This window comes from Athene cunicularia (genome assembly GCF_003259725.1).
Source record: "Athene cunicularia isolate RWA chromosome 4 unlocalized genomic scaffold, athCun1 chr4_part1, whole genome shotgun sequence".
In the NCBI taxonomy this organism is placed as follows: Eukaryota; Metazoa; Chordata; class Aves; order Strigiformes; family Strigidae; genus Athene; species Athene cunicularia.
In genome coordinates this window covers 24,673,368-24,690,182 of record NW_020799098.1, presented here as the reverse complement: position 1 = coordinate 24,690,182, position 16,815 = coordinate 24,673,368, and the positions used below count along the sequence as shown (strand labels likewise).

At 38.6% G+C, this 16,815-nt stretch overlaps 1 protein-coding gene across 1 annotated transcript; it reads left to right on the top strand.

Annotated features, from left to right (window-relative positions):
• Positions 1 to 437: 437 nt before the first annotated feature.
• On the top strand, positions 438 to 16,608 carry UGDH (UDP-glucose 6-dehydrogenase). The gene is made up of 11 exons (XM_026847178.1): positions 438 to 601; positions 3,419 to 3,520; positions 4,838 to 5,038; positions 5,124 to 5,321; positions 5,800 to 5,947; positions 7,126 to 7,220; positions 10,235 to 10,365; positions 11,084 to 11,217; positions 12,344 to 12,435; positions 12,514 to 12,624; positions 15,357 to 16,608. Exons 1-11 carry the CDS (start codon positions 440 to 442, stop codon positions 15,465 to 15,467), a joined length of 1,485 nt encoding a protein of 494 aa, XP_026702979.1. The 5' UTR covers positions 438 to 439; the 3' UTR covers positions 15,468 to 16,608.
• The last annotated feature ends 207 nt before the right edge of the window (positions 16,609 to 16,815 follow it).

Genomic DNA, 16,815 nt, shown 5'->3' with positions numbered 1-16,815 from the left:
CAGGGTAAGGGGCCGGGCCCGGCCCGGGGGTCCCGGCCTGGCGCGGCTCTGCCCGCCGTGGGGCTGTGCCGGTCCTTCTCCCTGTGCGCTGCCTGCGGCAGTGCTCTCGGCTCCTGCCGCGGACTATCGTGGCATCGGCGGTTCCTCGGCCCGAGGGGGTGGTATTTACGCTGGCAAGGCTTCACAGCGACCGCAGAAAGCGCTTCCTTAACGCGCATTGAGCCGGCGCTCCTGGAGCGGGGCAGGCTCCAAAGCCTTCCCGGGCGGGAGGGAGGAACTGCGGCTCATTTCGAGAGATGAGCTGTGAGAAAATGTTTCTCAGTGGCAGCATGATAAAATCTCAAATCATTAATTTTCTTATTTCCTTGAGTTGTTGGCCAGTATTTTAATTTATAACTTCATATTCTTGTCTTTCATCCCTCCTCATACTAGAGCAATCATGTTTGAAATCAAGAAGATTTGCTGCATTGGTGCTGGTTATGTTGGTGGGCCAACCTGTAGTGTTATTGCACAGATGTGTCCCAGTATCAAAGTTACTGTTGTGGATGTCAATGAGGCCAGAATCAATGCCTGGAATTCAGATACACTCCCAATCTATGAGGTAAAGTTGTCTTGCTGTTGTCTCTTCTTCCAGCTAGTGTTGGATTTGCTTCCCTCCCACCACATGGCATTTCCACATGGCCCACTTCTGAAGCTTGATAAGTATAGCACAGTGATGTCCTTCAAAGAGAGTATTCTGGAACAGCTGCTTGTCAGTACTGTTCATTAAACCACATTTTTGAAATAACTTATTACATCTGGTGCAGGCAGGTATTAAAGGATTGTATATGAAGAACCTAGTAAGAAAAAAATGTTATTGTGTGTGTATATATAGTGAATTGTGCTAAATCATGCTGATTTTCCTTTGGGACCCAATTTAATCATAACATAGTCCTCTTAATTATGGATATTACCTGTTGTGTTGTAGCACAATATGAATGTGTAATACTGAGTGGTAGGCCTTATTCCTGTGCTGAATACTGCCAAAGTCCAATCAGTGCTGCCCATCTTAACCATGTTGTAAGATGGGGACAGTCATGTTCCTAGTTGACTTGGACCATAAACCTCCAATCTGGTCTGGGAAGACTAGGCCAGATAAAAATTACTTGTAAATGGGTCACACTGTCACTCCTTCATTACAGAATCACTTTACTTTGAAAATATATAAAGCATTTTTAAATTTTGCTTCTTTTAGCACTTGTTGTTTTTTTTATTCTTTTTCACCCTTAAAGAAGAGCTTTCTTTTTAAAATTTCATTCTTTCATGAGAGTTTTTTTCTAGGTTTGATTTCTTTTCCCTAGGAGGGAAAACTTATCTTCACTTGGCTCCCAAAGACAGGGCATGTTGCTTGGTACTAACAGTTACTATCTTGCTTTAAGAAGTCTTCTGAATCCTGCCTGTGCTGTAACAGTAATGCGTTTTTTTTCTCTTAAAACCAAACCTCCACTGTGACACTTTTAAGTGAAGATGAATAGACCTCCTTTGTCATACATATTCAAAGGGAAAATATGTATAATGCTCAGATTAGCAGGTGAGACATGAATAAAAGTCATGAAAACAAGTACTTTGTTTTCTATAAACACTTTGAATGAGTTAAAGTAGAGCTAGTCTTGGCATGTTTGAAAAAAACAAAACAAACCCAAACTCAAAACATCTGTTTCCTGGAATGGTGTACAAAGAATGTACAAAAACTGCCAAGAATTAGTTCAGACAGTTGCAAAATTGAGTCATTGCACAGTGAGGCTTTTTGTATTTTGTTTTGGGTATTTTCTTTCCAGTGTCAGAAACTGTATAGTGGACTGCCTTTCTATTTACATCCCAGTTAAGACCATAGTTTGAATATTTGATGGGTTGTAACACATGTTATTCTTCCTGTGCTGACCTTTGTTTTCCTTTTAAGTAGGTATTTGTTATAAAGTGACACAGCAAAAACATCTTGTGTAAGTGTGTGTCCTCACTTCTCGCTCCAGCGGGATGAGGAGGCAAATCAGGAAAAAAAGTAGAATTTGTGAGTTAAGAATGGTTTAATCTCTAAAATATAATAATTACAATAAAATATAATTTAATAATCTCTTTAAAAAAAAAAAAACAAACCAAGAAAAGACAAGTGATGCACAATGCAATTGCTCACCACCTGCTGACTTGATGCAGTGGTCCAACCTCTGGCCAACTCCTCCCATGATGTTCTGTGGTATAGAATATCCTTTGAGTAGTTTAGGTCAGCTGTCCTGGCTATGCTCCCTCCCAGCTTATTGTGCACCTCCTCACTAGCAAAGTATGGGAAACTGAAAAATCCTTAATTTGGGATAAGCACTATATAGCAACAACTAAAACACTGGTGTGTTATCAACATTATTCTCACACTAGATATAAACCACAGCACTGTACCAGCTACTAGGAATGAGGTTAACTGTATTGCAAATGAAATAAGGACAATAAATTTACTGCTGTTTTTCCTCTCTCTCCTTCCAGTGGAACTTAGCTTTTCTGGTGCTTACTCAGATATCTCATGTCATGATAGGCATCTCTCAAGTTGGAGATTTGATTGCCAGGTTAAAGTGTGTAACTTCATTTTTCAAACAGAAAGTAAAGGCCTCTTTGTGGCAACTATATCATAGTTAAATTCTTTTGTAGGCCATTCTAATACAGAGGATTGCTCATGGACACATGGCCTACTCCTCTTGTCTGAGTGGAGGTGTTAAGTAAAGGAAAGGTGTTATGGCACAGTATGTGTTTCTGGAAAGAATGTCATCAAATTGTGCCTGTGATTCTTCCATGCTGCAGGTGTTACGCAATGATAAGTTGAGTCTTGTCCAAAGATGAGTGGTTGCCAAAAGGAGTGGTCTGTGTCTCTGCTGTCTGCCTTTCACTGGATCTGGGCTTGCTCATTTGATGGAAGACTTTGTGGGGGTTTTTTTGTGTGCTGGATCAGTTTTAGGTCTGACGTTGGTGAAATCATGGAATCTCTGAGGCAAAAGGAGAGTTGAGACCATCTCTTTTGTTTGCAGCTCAAGAAATATTGTAAGACTTGATTTCTTGAATCTGCTTAACATCATTCTGTGGGTGTTTCTTTAATTGTTGTTCATGGTAATAGAATTGAGCATGGGTATAACTGGAGCCTAAACTCTGGTTGTGCTAATAACAATTTGGTGTGGCTGGAAGTTTCAAGACAGCATTCTGAGTGTTTTGAATAAGAAAGGGCTTTATTTTTTTCAATTGTAAATCTACAGAAGCTTTACATCTAGCAGACTGAAAACATGGCTCACAGAAGAAAAAAGTCTTTCTGTATCTGAAATGATATGCTCTTTGTTTGGGCGTGCAGTTCACTGTTCTTATAACTGCGTTAAACTTAACTGCTGTTTTTTCTGCTTTTTTTCAGCCCGGGTTAAAAGAAGTAGTAGAATCATGTCGAGGAAGAAACCTCTTCTTTTCTACCAGTATTGATGATGCCATTAGAGAAGCTGATCTTGTATTTATTTCTGTAAGTTTAGGGGCAGAAGGTGGTTGTGTTTGTCTGTTGGGGTTTTTTCTTTATCATTATGTTGCTCATACTAGGAAAAGGCTTTTGTTTTGTCATATAGATTCAGTTAGCAATGTCATGTCACTGTGTCAGTTTTCTCCTTGTCTTTGTTTACTGTGGGAAAAGTGTTCAGTAAGGTTTTTATTTTTAACTTAAAGCCAGTAGAACGTTTGACAAATGAACAGGCTCTAAGTCGAAATGATAACGTTGATGTTTAGCTTGGTTATATGTATGTGGTCTTAGAGCAGAATACAGTGCAGGTCTGTCATTGCAGTGCACTACTGAAGTCTATGGGACTTCAATAATATTGATACAGTTCTTAGATAGGGGTGCAAAGTCATATACATTATTGGGTTACAAAGATGACTTGTTTCTAGAAGCTTTTAAAAAACAGTGCATTAATGGAAGATGGACTGACTTTAATGTTTTGTAGCTTTACTATACATAAAGTGTGACCTTCTATAATCTAGAACTTTGTTGCTAATGCAGAATCTAAAACAACTGATTGCTATTTATCTTGATAGGCCATAGTTGAGGGATTTTTTTACTTAAGTCCTCTTTTCTTGAGAGCTTCTCTCTGTTAGGGCACCTCAGCACGGAACTCTCTTTCTGATAGTATTTTTCTCTGTTCATTAATTCTAAAATGAATGCTACTTGGCTGGATGACTGCCATTAATACAGCCCATATATTGCCACCTGTCCATGGCTTAAAACATGCTGTTGTGTTTTACATGTTGCCATTTCTCCTTTCAGTTTGTAATGAAAGGGACCCTCTGTCTTAATCTAAATGACGTGTTTTCCCTCATGTTGCCTTTTCTGTGTACTTCAGTATAGCAGTCTTCATCAGCTCTACACTTAAGTTTCACTGCAAAGTGGGTTTAAACTATAACTGCCTCACTAGCTGCAAGATTCTTAAATGAATTTTCCCACTCCTAATGTGGGACAGGAAACAAAAGATGGCTGGCTGCAATTGTGAAGAAATTAATGGTGTTTCCAGAATAGGACTAAGTTTCACCAAAGACTGCAGAGCTGCTATGAATTGCTCTTGTTTAAATTCTATTTGAATAGAGGCCAATGAGCTTGCTTTAGAAGACAAAATGAGTAATTGAGAAAGCTAATAGCTGTTCATGTGATATGGTAGCTAGAATAATTCTGGGGTAGAAGCAAGCTGGACTCCAGGAAGGACAATGTCTGTCATTCTTAACAATTTCACCTTGTCAGTACCTCTTGTATAAGAGACCTGTAACATTTCTTCTCCCTCCATGTATTTGTAACTAGGTTAACACTCCAACAAAGACCTACGGGATGGGAAAAGGCCGAGCAGCTGATCTGAAATACATTGAAGCTTGTGCTAGACGAATTGTACAAAATTCAAATGGCTATAAAATTGTCACTGAGAAAAGCACAGTTCCAGTACGTGCTGCAGAGAGCATTCGTCGGATTTTTGATGCTAATACTAAGCCTAACTTGGATTTGCAGGTAAGCGTAACCTTTGAGTTGTATATTTAAAGGCTGGTTGTTGCTTTTGTCTTTTATCTGTTATTCTTTGTTTCTGTGCCTGTAGGTGCTGTCTAACCCAGAGTTCCTTGCAGAAGGAACAGCCATCAAGGATCTGAAGAACCCAGACAGGGTGCTTATCGGTGGAGATGATTCTCCAGAGGGACAGAAAGCTGTCCGTGCTCTTTGTGCTGTTTATGAACACTGGGTGCCCAAAGAAAAAATCCTCACAACCAATACCTGGTCATCAGAACTTTCTAAACTGGTTAGTATTACTCACTGCTGTTGTTTGCAATGAGCAAAGGGTGTGAGACAAAGCTCAGAAGCAGAAGTTCACTGACACTGGGTGATGCAACTAGGAAAGACAGATGAGGTTGGGAGGACCCACTATATATGTCAAAGGATATTCATCTTTTCCAGTTACCTCAACTGAGCTAATAGATGATACCAACTTTTAATGAAATCCTATTCTCACTTCTGCTGTGGTATTACTTAAACCTCCAGTGCTGCAGGAACTGGTTACCATCATAAAACAGTTCAAACTCTGCAAGTTAAGCATTACATTGTTTTGTTTAGATGCCATTAACTGGCATTTATGGATTAAACTAGTTATGTTACCATTTTGTATCTCAACAGAATTACACAGATGCTGAAGTAAACCTTCCAGTAGTACCTCCCTTTGGTCTGTGGGCATCTTGGTTTCTGGAAAAATCAAGTTCTCTTTACTATGTTTGTTTTTACAGGCAGCTAATGCTTTCCTTGCCCAAAGAATCAGCAGCATTAACTCAATCAGTGCTCTGTGTGAAGCTACAGGAGCAGATGTTGAAGAAGTAGCAAGAGCTATTGGAACAGACCAAAGAATTGGAAATAAGTTTCTCAAAGCCAGTGTTGGTATGCAAAAAATCCCTTTTTTTTTTCCCTGGGCTTCTGTTTAATAGTGCAGTAGATCTACTAGTAGTGTTTTGAAGTAAGTGATCTGATACTCAAATCTACAGCACAAGTGAGTGAAAATCTTGCTGTAAAGTACTAGCATAAATCATTTTTTGTGGTAAAATGTCTAGGGCTGAGGTTGCTCTAGACCCAGACAATCTTAAACTCAGGAGTTCAGAATGCATGTCTTATCCTGCCTGGGACACTGGAAAGAAAAGCTGCTTTATTTTTCTGAAGCTTCAGTGATGATAGTGCTCTCCAAGATGTCTTCCCAATTGTAACTGCTGCAATTTTGTTTGGAGTTGCTGTCAGTGGCCTGAGGAAGAGGATGCTTCTAGGTCAGAATGTGTGATAGCAACTTCTGATTTGTAGGATTAATTCAGTTTAGATTTACTAGAGAGTAATATGTGATAAAGTGGTGATCAGTACAACAAACTCTCAAACTTCCAGAACAAGAATAAAGTCTATCTGTATATTTACAGTCTTCGTGCTAGAAAGTGTGAGTTTAAAATAACCTTTTTAAATATAACTTCCCCTAGGGTCCATGCAGGAGTGAAAAGTAGATAACATACATTACCAAAATTCCTATTATGTGGTTATAATTCCTTGTACAATGTGTTTCCTTCTGGGACTCTACTCAGCAAAGTTCTAGGGGTCAAGGATCCCTCTATTAATTGTCTTGGCTCTCCCTTAGTCAGCTGTGGTGATCTTTGGTTCTTGCCAATTATTAGATATCCATTTGTGAGTGGGGGAGGAAAGAACCTAATCTTAACATACTTGTTCTGAGAAATATTAATCTAAATCTCTAGGTAGGGGGAGAGCAAACCCAGAGGCTTATCCACCCGCTTGTAATAAAAAAAAAAAAAAAAGGGGGGGCTATCTTATATGTTTCCCTGAGACTGGGTTAAAGCTTCCATTGATTTAGTGGGACCTGATGCAGATTTTAAGGTTTCTGTAACTGGCAGAGTAAGTAGGTCCAGGAGCTGAATTTTGAGAGTAAGGTTTTCATTTGCTAGCATTGAAATACTAGAAAAATTATAATGCTGACTGTATCAATGATTGCCAAAAACTACTTGATTCCAAAGATTGGGTTAGAATAGTACCTTAGTCACCTGTAAAATAACCATTTTCTTTTTCAGGGTTTGGAGGTAGCTGTTTTCAGAAAGATGTCTTGAATCTAGTGTACCTCTGTGAGGCACTAAACTTACCTGAAGTAGCTCGCTACTGGCAACAGGTACACGTTCTTTACTATTTTTTTTAAGGGGGTGTTGTTTCTTCAGCATTCAGCTTTCAGGCATTGAGCTTTTGAGCATTGTCCACAGACAGTCTGTGTCTCAGCTTTAAGGGGCAGATACCTTAGTGCTGATCATGGGGCCTTCAGCCTAACACTGGCATTTGATGCTCATATGTGCTTTGGCTTTTTTGGGGTGAATTAAATTGTGTGGATCAAATGGATTTGGAAGTTGTCTAGAAGTAGCAGTAGAAAATGTGAAGTAAAGCATGCCTGGACTCCTGTTGTCTTCTTGCACTTGATTATCTCTGTCCACTTTGAATTCAGATCTTATGGTCTTTTCCTCAGGGTCTGCTTTTACAGTTGCTTTTCTGAAAGAACTCAGCAGAACTTGCTCTTCTCTTAATTAAATGTGGTTGCTACTATTCGCTGGTTAATTTTAGGAATAGTGGGGAAGATGTAAATGCTCTCAAGCCTAGCACCAATCCAGCAATACCAGGATGCTCAGTCTATACTAGCAAGTGTTTCCCTATTAACCAGTGAAAGCACCTCACCCCTCTTCTCAGTCCTGACTGAGAAAGCAGCTTTGACATATGTGGTATGGTCAAATGAAAAGCTTTGGTTTATTGTCCTGACTTAGGCTGTGTTGATCAAATGCAAGGCTGCCTAGCAGATGGCCCCAGAATACCAAGCACATGATTTGCTTACCTTATTAGCAGTTTTCCTTTTTTTTAATTGTACTTTTGGATAGCCTTTTTTCCCCTTACTTTTCTCCATGCCAATCTGGCCAAATAAACAACCTGCCCATAATTACTTTTTCAACATTGGTCAGTTGTGTCACATTCATACTGAAGTCCAGTATTTCTTCTACCATTACCTAGGTCATCATGGCCACATGGTACTGTTGATGGAGTTACTTAGTCTCCGATGGCTTCAGAAGGTTCTATTCCCCAAAAGGTCCCCAATACTTCCTTCCAATTATCTGAAGCTTGGCTGGATCTCGCTCATAGTTCCCCCCATAACCATGACTTGTCAGCTTCTTACATTATCTATAATGTCCAGTGCTTTTCTACATCACGTTTAGATAGTTTAATCTCCAGCCAGGGGCTAGTCGGCAGCCTGGTTACCTGCAACTGTAACTCTTATGTTAATTGCTTGGGACAGGGAAGACATGGGCTTTATGCTGTCTACCTCTGAAGAGGTTCAGATTGATGTCTTCCTTAAAAATGTACTTCATTAGGGTAGTCTAGTCCATGGTGGAGAGGCTTACAATCCCATCAGTGAATAGAGACTAACGTACTGCATGAACCTTGTGCAAGCGTCCAGGAGAGGTTTGGTTCAGTGTAGGACTTGGATGCATTGGAACAGTAGGAAAGAGAAGGAGCCCTGTGTTCTGATACTTACTTCAAGAACTACTGCTTTTACTAAGTATAAGATGTAAGCAGACAACATACGATCTCTGGAGTGGCAGGAGCTGCAGGAACTAACCTACATCTTGAAAGAGATGAATTGGTTTGGCTTTGTCCTTTGAGATAGTAACAGTCCTTCTCCAAATGCAACTTACTTGGTATCCTGGCAACCCAAAAGCATAGGAACACTTATGGTTTGCTCTGTGTGGAGGTGGGTTTTTTATTTTAAAAAAAGCCCCAAAACTTCCGTTGTTAATGTAAACAGACTGCTTTAAAGTGCTTTTAATGCTTTTATGTTCTCTTACTCTGTTTTAAGAGCAATTCTTTGCAGTGTTTCTATATGGCTTAAGCTGTAGACACATAGTAAGAACAGCTGCTGTGAAGTTAGGCTCAGGTAAAGTGCTCATAAAGTGAAGTTAGGCTCATGTAGTACAACTCCTTACCTGCACCTTCTGCTTCCTCAGAGCACTGTCATCTAGCAGAGGTCTATCTGCCCCAGCCCACACTGGTCAAGTCATATAATGCACACACATGTGCACCTATTAGCAACTGTGTGAACCCTTCTTTGTGGCCTGAGCTGTCAGCAGCTCATCCCAGCACATGCACATGGGAGACCTCAGATCACTCTTGAACACAGGATGCAAACTCTGGAGGATATGCTGATCATAGCAGCCCCAGAATCCTTTTATTCTCTCTGGCCTTTAGACAGGACAGGGCTCTCATACTGAAATCTTCATTACTTGAAAACATACCTACAGAAAGAAGTGTGTCCCTCTTACCTTGTACACTGTTACCTTTGTTCCCCATCACCACCCTGTTGAATTGCATAAATCTCACTGCTTTTATTTCTTTTCCTCAAATAAATCTGGTTCACCAGTATCCTTCTACTGTATAGTTTATACCTTATGTTTCATAGGCTGCTGCTGTTAATTCTTGTTTTGGGTTGAAAGTCTCAAAACCAAGACAGAAGTATAGTTCTTTCCAGTCCATGTTAACTTGATGGGGGAACATACCTTTCCTATTCTATGAGTGATCTAGTGCCCTCTGTATGGTAAGGGCTGGAGGAAAGTACAGGAACAGAGTGAGTGAACCCACTTTAAGTAATAACAAGTGAGGCACTTAAAAATCTGGTTTAACCACACTAGTTCTGTGCATTGAAATCTGTTAGTGTGGATTAAAAATGCTAAAAATCCTCTTACAGTGTTATACATAGCATATAAGGAAGTGCAGGTTTGGAAATGGGATGTCCATGTGATGTCAATTGCTCTTAACACTGAAATTACTTTCATGTTTCTGCCTAGAATACAAGAAGTTGTAAAAATTAAAAAAAGGCAATCTGAGAAAATCTTAGCCTTTGAAGTAAATAATGCATGATGGTATGTGTGTATATGCATCTACAGTCACTGTTTAAAATAGGGTTTGTCTCAGAATTTGATAGATAACTAAATTTATCTTTAGATTACTTATGATACAGAGTAAAAACATTTGGATCTCTCTTTTAAGTCTCTGTTAAACTTACGTGTGGGTAGCTTGGCTTGATTGTTAATAGAATCTGTCCATAGTTTAAAATGGATGCCTTCTGTACCATCATGTTTCATATAATTTCAGGTAATAGACATGAATGATTATCAGAGAAGAAGATTTGCTTCCCGCATTATTGACAGCTTGTTCAATACTGTTACTGATAAGAAGATTGCTATTTTAGGGTTTGCATTCAAAAAGGATACTGGGGACACAAGGTAAGAAAGCAAATTCAGTTCACTAGCGAGGATTTCCTGCCCGTATCGCTAGCTCTGCAGCTAAGCCCCCCAGCTGAATTGCGTTAATAAAAATAGATCCGATATGGTACCCTTAACCTCTTATGATGAATTGGTTTGTAACAAGGATTAGTCTTTCTTAAATAGGTAAGACAATTGATTTTTGACCTCTACAGCATACCTGAATCATTCAGAAGTAGAGCAGATCGTTCTAGTCCTTACTAACTTGCATAAGCAAAGATAGATTTATTTTTTTTTTGTCAGGGTCCTTCTGTTCTCCATAGAGAAGAATGCAAACATTTTTGCAACTGGTTCTAAATGGCTGTGTGAAGCTGAAGTTTTAACTTTGTTTCCCAAAGGTGGTTAATTCTGTTTTCCTGTGAAGCTCAAACTTGATACAACCCTCCAATTGCAGCTTGTGGGGAATGCTTACAAGCTTGATGCTGTGTTAATTATGGTCAATAGGAGTCCTGGGGCTTAGTATCTCTTGCATGATTCAGCAAGAGAGATGTAAGCTTGTTTTTCATATTACTGTCCTTGGTGTCCCTCAAGATTTCAAGTTTTCTGGTGTGGATTACCACTAAGATGTTTAATATAAAACTGATATAAAAGCTCTGGCACTGCATATCATGACTCTTGAAGACTTCCATTACTTAGAACATGCTACCTGGTTCTTTAACTGATTGATTCACTTCCCTAGAGAGTCATCCAGTATCTACATTAGCAAGTATTTAATGGATGAAGGAGCAAAGCTCCATATCTATGATCCTAAAGTACCTAAGGAACAAATCATCTTGGATCTTTCACATCCAGGTGTTTCAGAAGATAACCAAGGTAAGAATGCTTGTGTAAAATTTATTTCCCCCCTTCTCTCCCCACCCTATCATCAAAATACACAAGGTCTGTTTAAGTACTATACATTATTTTTCACATTTTCACCATGGCAATGATGTGCTGTTGATTACCCTGATTAGATTGTCATAGCTCAGAGGATTACTGTAACTCTTCCCACTTCCCCCAATATAGATAAATGCTAATTCTGGACTATTGTATATTTTTCTTATGATAAATACTAATTTGAATACATGCAAAGAATTTTCTCTCCGCATAATTAAAAGAAAAACAAAGAATGCCCAGAAGTAGAAGAGACTAGCATTGTTCTGTCAGCTCCTTTGTGTACTGAGTCCTATCTTGCCTTAGTTCTTGCCTTGCATATCTAAAGTAGAAGTAAAGAAATAATTCTGGAATTCACTGTAGAGCATTCTCCCTTCCCCCATATCACTCCCAAATTCATTTGTTCCCTTAAATTCAAGAAGACTTTAAAGTAATCATATATGACTAGAAATTTCTTTGGGAGAGGCAGGGGTTAGTTTGGATTTTTTCTCCTTACTGCAGAGGGGGAGTATGGAGATAATGGATGGATGGGGCAGAAGGATAGATCAGGCTTCTAGAAGTGAAGAGAATGGAGGAAAATGAGCAATGAATAAGTAAAGCGTTTACATTATTTGGCAGCTGCTGAGGCAGGCAGAGGATGAAGGCAGGTCCTGGTGAGCCATGTGTATCTTCTCTAGTGTGAACTGAGTGTTAAATAGGAATTGTGATCTGCTGCTTTTGTACAGGCAACGAATGACCTTTGTGAGAGCTGGCATTTGAATGCTCCATAGTAACTTGTAATTCTAGAGATGCTCTTTACTGTTTAAATCAAATTTGAATCAAATTTAAATCAAATTTAACTTCAAACATTTAAGTGCTCTGACTCTATTCAGATGCCAGGTACAAGCTGCTTTCATTTAAATAAGTGAAATCAAAGTGACAAACGTCTTGATAGAAAACATCTCTGGGTCAGTGACTTGAAACTCCTTGTTTGTGTAGAGCAAGGAGGAGACTTATTTGCCAGGAGTGCACCAGATTGATGCTAAAGATGTGTGCAGAATAAAACTTGGTTTTCCTTCTGTTACAGTGTCTCGGTTGGTCACTATCAGTAAAGATCCCTATGAAGCTTGTGATGGAGCTCATGCCCTTGTAATCTGCACTGAATGGGACATGTTTAAGGTAAATGTTACCTTCAATTTGAACTAAAGAAAAAAAACAATAAGTACCATAACTTTCTGCTCTAATTGCCCTTTATAGGAGTTGGATTATGAACGTATTCATAAGAAGATGCTGAAGCCTGCATTTATCTTTGATGGTAGGAGAGTTCTGGATGATCTTCACAATGAGCTACAAGTCATTGGCTTTCAGGTAATCACCTGGGTGATGCTTATGTTTCTGTCCTTCTGCTCTCTTCCTTCTTGTGCTCTCTCCCTCTCCAATGACTGAGTAGCAAGGGAAAAAAAAATCTTCTGGTGAGGATTTAAATCTAAACCCATCTGTACTTAAGTCTTTTTGCTAGTGCTGTCTTCCTCCATTACCTTACTGTTTTCATAGGTTGATGCTCTGTTAGAATCCAAGCTACGTTAGACTATGCCATCAATGTTCAGCAGCATAAGTGTGCCTTAGAATCATACAATCATTTTGGTTGGAAAAGACCTTTAAGATCATCAAGTCCAACCATAAACCTAGCATCTGAATCCATGTTGTCCTTCTTTGGACTGAGGAAATCATGCAGAGTTATGATAGATGTAAAAAACCTGCTAAATCTCACTCTTAAATTAATTCTCCAAAACTAGCACCTTCATGGTTTCCTCAAGTTCTGCAGTCTTTGCTGCTAGCAGCCAGCAGAAGGGCTGAGCTTAGCATTTGGTTTATAACCTGTGCTGCAGCCCCTACCTGGAAACTTATTTTAACACCACCAAACAAAAAAGCAGCATTTGAAATTGACAGTACCAGGACAGCAAAACATACTTCCTTCAGAAGTAAATGTAAGCTGTAAACACCCTTTTTGCTCTTCACAAAAGACATAAGCAGGTTTACCTAAGGCATGAGACTTAAAGCCAGACAAGGTGTAATGCAGGTAACTAATGTTTATCAGCTAGTTCAATCCTCTACTTGGACAGACTATTAAGGGAAGTTTTGGACTCTTCTCCCTGAGGTCTTGCACAACAAGTCAGGCTGACACTGGAGATTAAAGCATAGCAGGCAAAGATGTATCTGAAAATAAGTTAGTGAAATGATGAAGTGTTATATGGGAGGCGATTGATTAGTTCTTTGTGATTGATTAATATCAGCCAGAAAATCAAAACAGTGGTGTGTGTTTACACCAAAGAGGACCCAGAAGCAAATACTTAACTTATCTAAGCATTTTGCTAAGCTAATAGCAAATTATATATCAAATTGTAACCAATGTGATACTTCTCTTAAGAACTTATTTTCTGAAGTTTGTGGCTTAAAAGACTTTTCAAATCAGAGACTGTATCTTTGTTTCATAGCTCTTGGAAGATTTTTCTTCTATGAAATTCTAGTTGAATTTTAAACCAATTTGTGAATTTGCTGTCTAAAATTCAGTTTGTCATAGATGTTTCTTATCTAGGTTTTTATCTAGAATATCAGGATATAGGCATTCAATAATTGAACTATATTCTCTCTATAAAATAATAAAAATTATTTTGTCTTAAATAGAAAGCCCCAAAATTTAATTTTTTAGGTCTCCAGTCTTTTTAACTGCCCTAGTTAAAAGTTGTTGCATAGACAGCCTGATGCCAGTAGCAATTCAATTATATGAGCCAAATCTATGAATTTGAACAGTTTTAATTTTTTTCTTAAACTAGAGTTTAAAGAACTTTAAACACACCTACCATTTCAATTATAACCTGTTTCCACAGTAGAAACTTAATTCAGGAAATATGAACATGAAGCTCTAATTCTAGGTAAAGTAATTTCTGATTTGAGGAAAAAATCTGCTCAGGTCTCAAGTGGGGAAAGCAGAGTAAACCTTGATTGAAGGGCTTGAAGCCTTTCTAGCATAGACAGAATTTGACTAAGACAAAAATCACCAATTCTCTGAATAATCTGGTAGAAGCATCTCAGCCAGGCACCATCAGAACAAAATCTGTAAGCCGTATCAGATGCATGTTTCAACTGTGTTTCATTCTGTGTACTCCTGAGTTCTGTGATTACTTGCATAATGGCTGTGGGCTTTCTCTGTTGGTATTTTCCCCTGCTTAAACTATACACTATTTACACTTTGAATAGGTTTGTATAAATTGATTTAACCAGTCAATTGGAGTTGTTATGGGCAAACCTGGTATATACAGCAAACATGACTGTTTAAAAAATTCTTTTCAGAGTTAACTCAGATTTCTGTCTAGAATGTGTTCATTGCATTTCTGTTAAATTTAAAACAGTTGAAGTATTTTGACATTTGGTGCTTTGCATCTGACCTGTGCTGCTTACTCAAGAGGAAAGCTACAGCTCTCCTTATTTACTGTTTGACTGAACTGTTTTGCTAGTTGATGTTTTGTCTTCTACAAGCACTGTCCTTGGTGATTTACAGAAATCTGACCTAGAAATTGGGGGAACCTGTCTTGCCATTTGAATTTTGCAGTACCTGGCTTATGTGTATGTTGGCTTTGTTACATGCCTTCTCTTAGAGTTGGCTGCCTTTTAGCCTTTGAGTTGTATCATTTCAAAAACAACCCACTCCATCACGGAGGGGAAAAAGCCTCTTCTATCCTAATTTACTGGGTATGAATTTTTAGACGAAGGAGGCCAAACCCACATTTTATGGATACCCAGAAACATTTTACGATATTTGTACTGATAGTCCTATGGAAGCTGGGGCACATGAATGTTCAAATTGGTAAGATGCAGCTTTAAATAGGCAAAACAGGCACCTGTGAAAGGCTGTTTTTAAAAAACCTCCTTGCAACTCCAATCCCAGAAACTGTCCCAGGGCATACTGTGCTTTGTGGCTTGTATTACTCTAGTGTTCATGAAAGGTAGTCATGGTCCTGGATTTAATTTGTAGATGCCTCATAAACTGACATTATTATGTTAGCCTGTCACACTCGTGCTAAATGTGTTTTCTCTTTCAGATTGAAACAATTGGAAAGAAGGTGTCAGCTAAAAGAATTCCTTTTGCTTCTTCATGTGAAATTCCCAAGTTCAGTCTGCAGGACCCACCTGTCAAAAAGCCTAGAGTATAATGTTTAATAGGTACTGAAGGAATTCTGTGGACCTTCTTAGGGATAATAACTGTAAGCCTATGCTTTTTTTAAGGAAAGATATTTTTCATAATCTAAACCAATTTTACACTAGAAATGGTACCTGGTACATGTGAATTCAGTCTATTTTCAAATCTCTATTTTTATAGTAATTTTTTTTGTTACTCAAGATGGTACCGACCTGTTTTTAATAATGAATCATCTTTTAAGTGGAAAAGCTACCTTCAAACTGCAGATTTCTGCTTCCAGAAATGTTCATAAACTGCACTTTAAATGTTTCAAGTGATATGAAAGCAAAAGGAATAGAAATCTTTTTGCTTTTAGTCCAGTTATGGACAGTGATCAGGAACTTTGGTCTCACCAATTTTTCATTTTCTTTGGGGGGGTAAATCTTTGCCCAGTTAAATGCTTGCTCTAACTAGCATTGAAATCAAAAGGTAAGTTCTAAGCAAATTTGGTAGGATTTGGGTTGAGCCCTAAAATAGAGCTGGCTGCAACAATAATACCCCAATCCTGGTTGGGATCAGTTGGCACTGATGCAATCTAAACTGCATCTGTTGGGAGGCCAGATAGTTCTGCAGGCATCTATCATGTAATTAATGACAGTGGACTAGCAGCTATAAACTGATCCACTGGCAGGTCTTCACTTTAATTCTTTGGTTGTCTTGCTTACATTCCATGTGCAGCCATATAAATTATTGATCTAAACAGATTCCTGGGGTAAGTTTTTCCTGAGTTACAGCACTACAGCCCATCTTCAGCAGAGGAGCATTCTGCTTGTTTGAACATCAAATTTAAGCAAATTACCTTAATTTGGTGTCAGTCCAAGTAGAAAGCAAATACTAGCTTCAGAGCTACCTGATGGTTATCTTTTTCCTTCCTTTCTGCTTATGTACTTCATCTGAAAGCAGTTTTCTTAATGAGTCTGGGAAAATGATTCTCTGCTGTTAAGAAACAATTAAAAATAAAAATTCAGCCCCATGAGTTAGTCAGCTTGCTACCTCATTTAATTAGCAGGAATGAGTACTTCTATGTTATCTTGATATTGTTGCCTTTATTACTTTATTTCTACTTGTTTTTATTATTCCTCATTGGCCAGTGCTATTAAAATCCTTGAGATGACCGAGTTTGTGTTTGGCTTGTTGCATGGGGTTGTGAAATGGAGGGTAGGATAGAGAAGGATGACCGTGAACAGGTTTCAAACTAGAAGGCATAGATGTCTTAGCTGAATAATAGTACTGTTGGGATGTTAGAGAATTATCCTGTAAATAATCACATAATATCTTCTGAATTTATTCAACAGGTGTGCCTTCTAGTATGCTATATCAAT

What these genes read in the sequence shown, in the direction of transcription:
- UGDH (XM_026847178.1), top strand. Translation starts at nt 440, where the DNA reads ATGTTTGAAATCAAGAAGATTTGCTGCATTGGTGCTGGTTATGTTGGT. An exon ending in CTGATCTTGTATTTATTTCT is followed by an intron (nt 3,521 to 4,837) that starts GTAAGTTTAGGG and finishes ATTTGTAACTAG; the next exon opens with GTTAACACTCCAACAAAGAC. An exon ending in AGCCTAACTTGGATTTGCAG is followed by an intron (nt 5,039 to 5,123) that starts GTAAGCGTAACC and finishes CTGTGCCTGTAG; the next exon opens with GTGCTGTCTAACCCAGAGTT.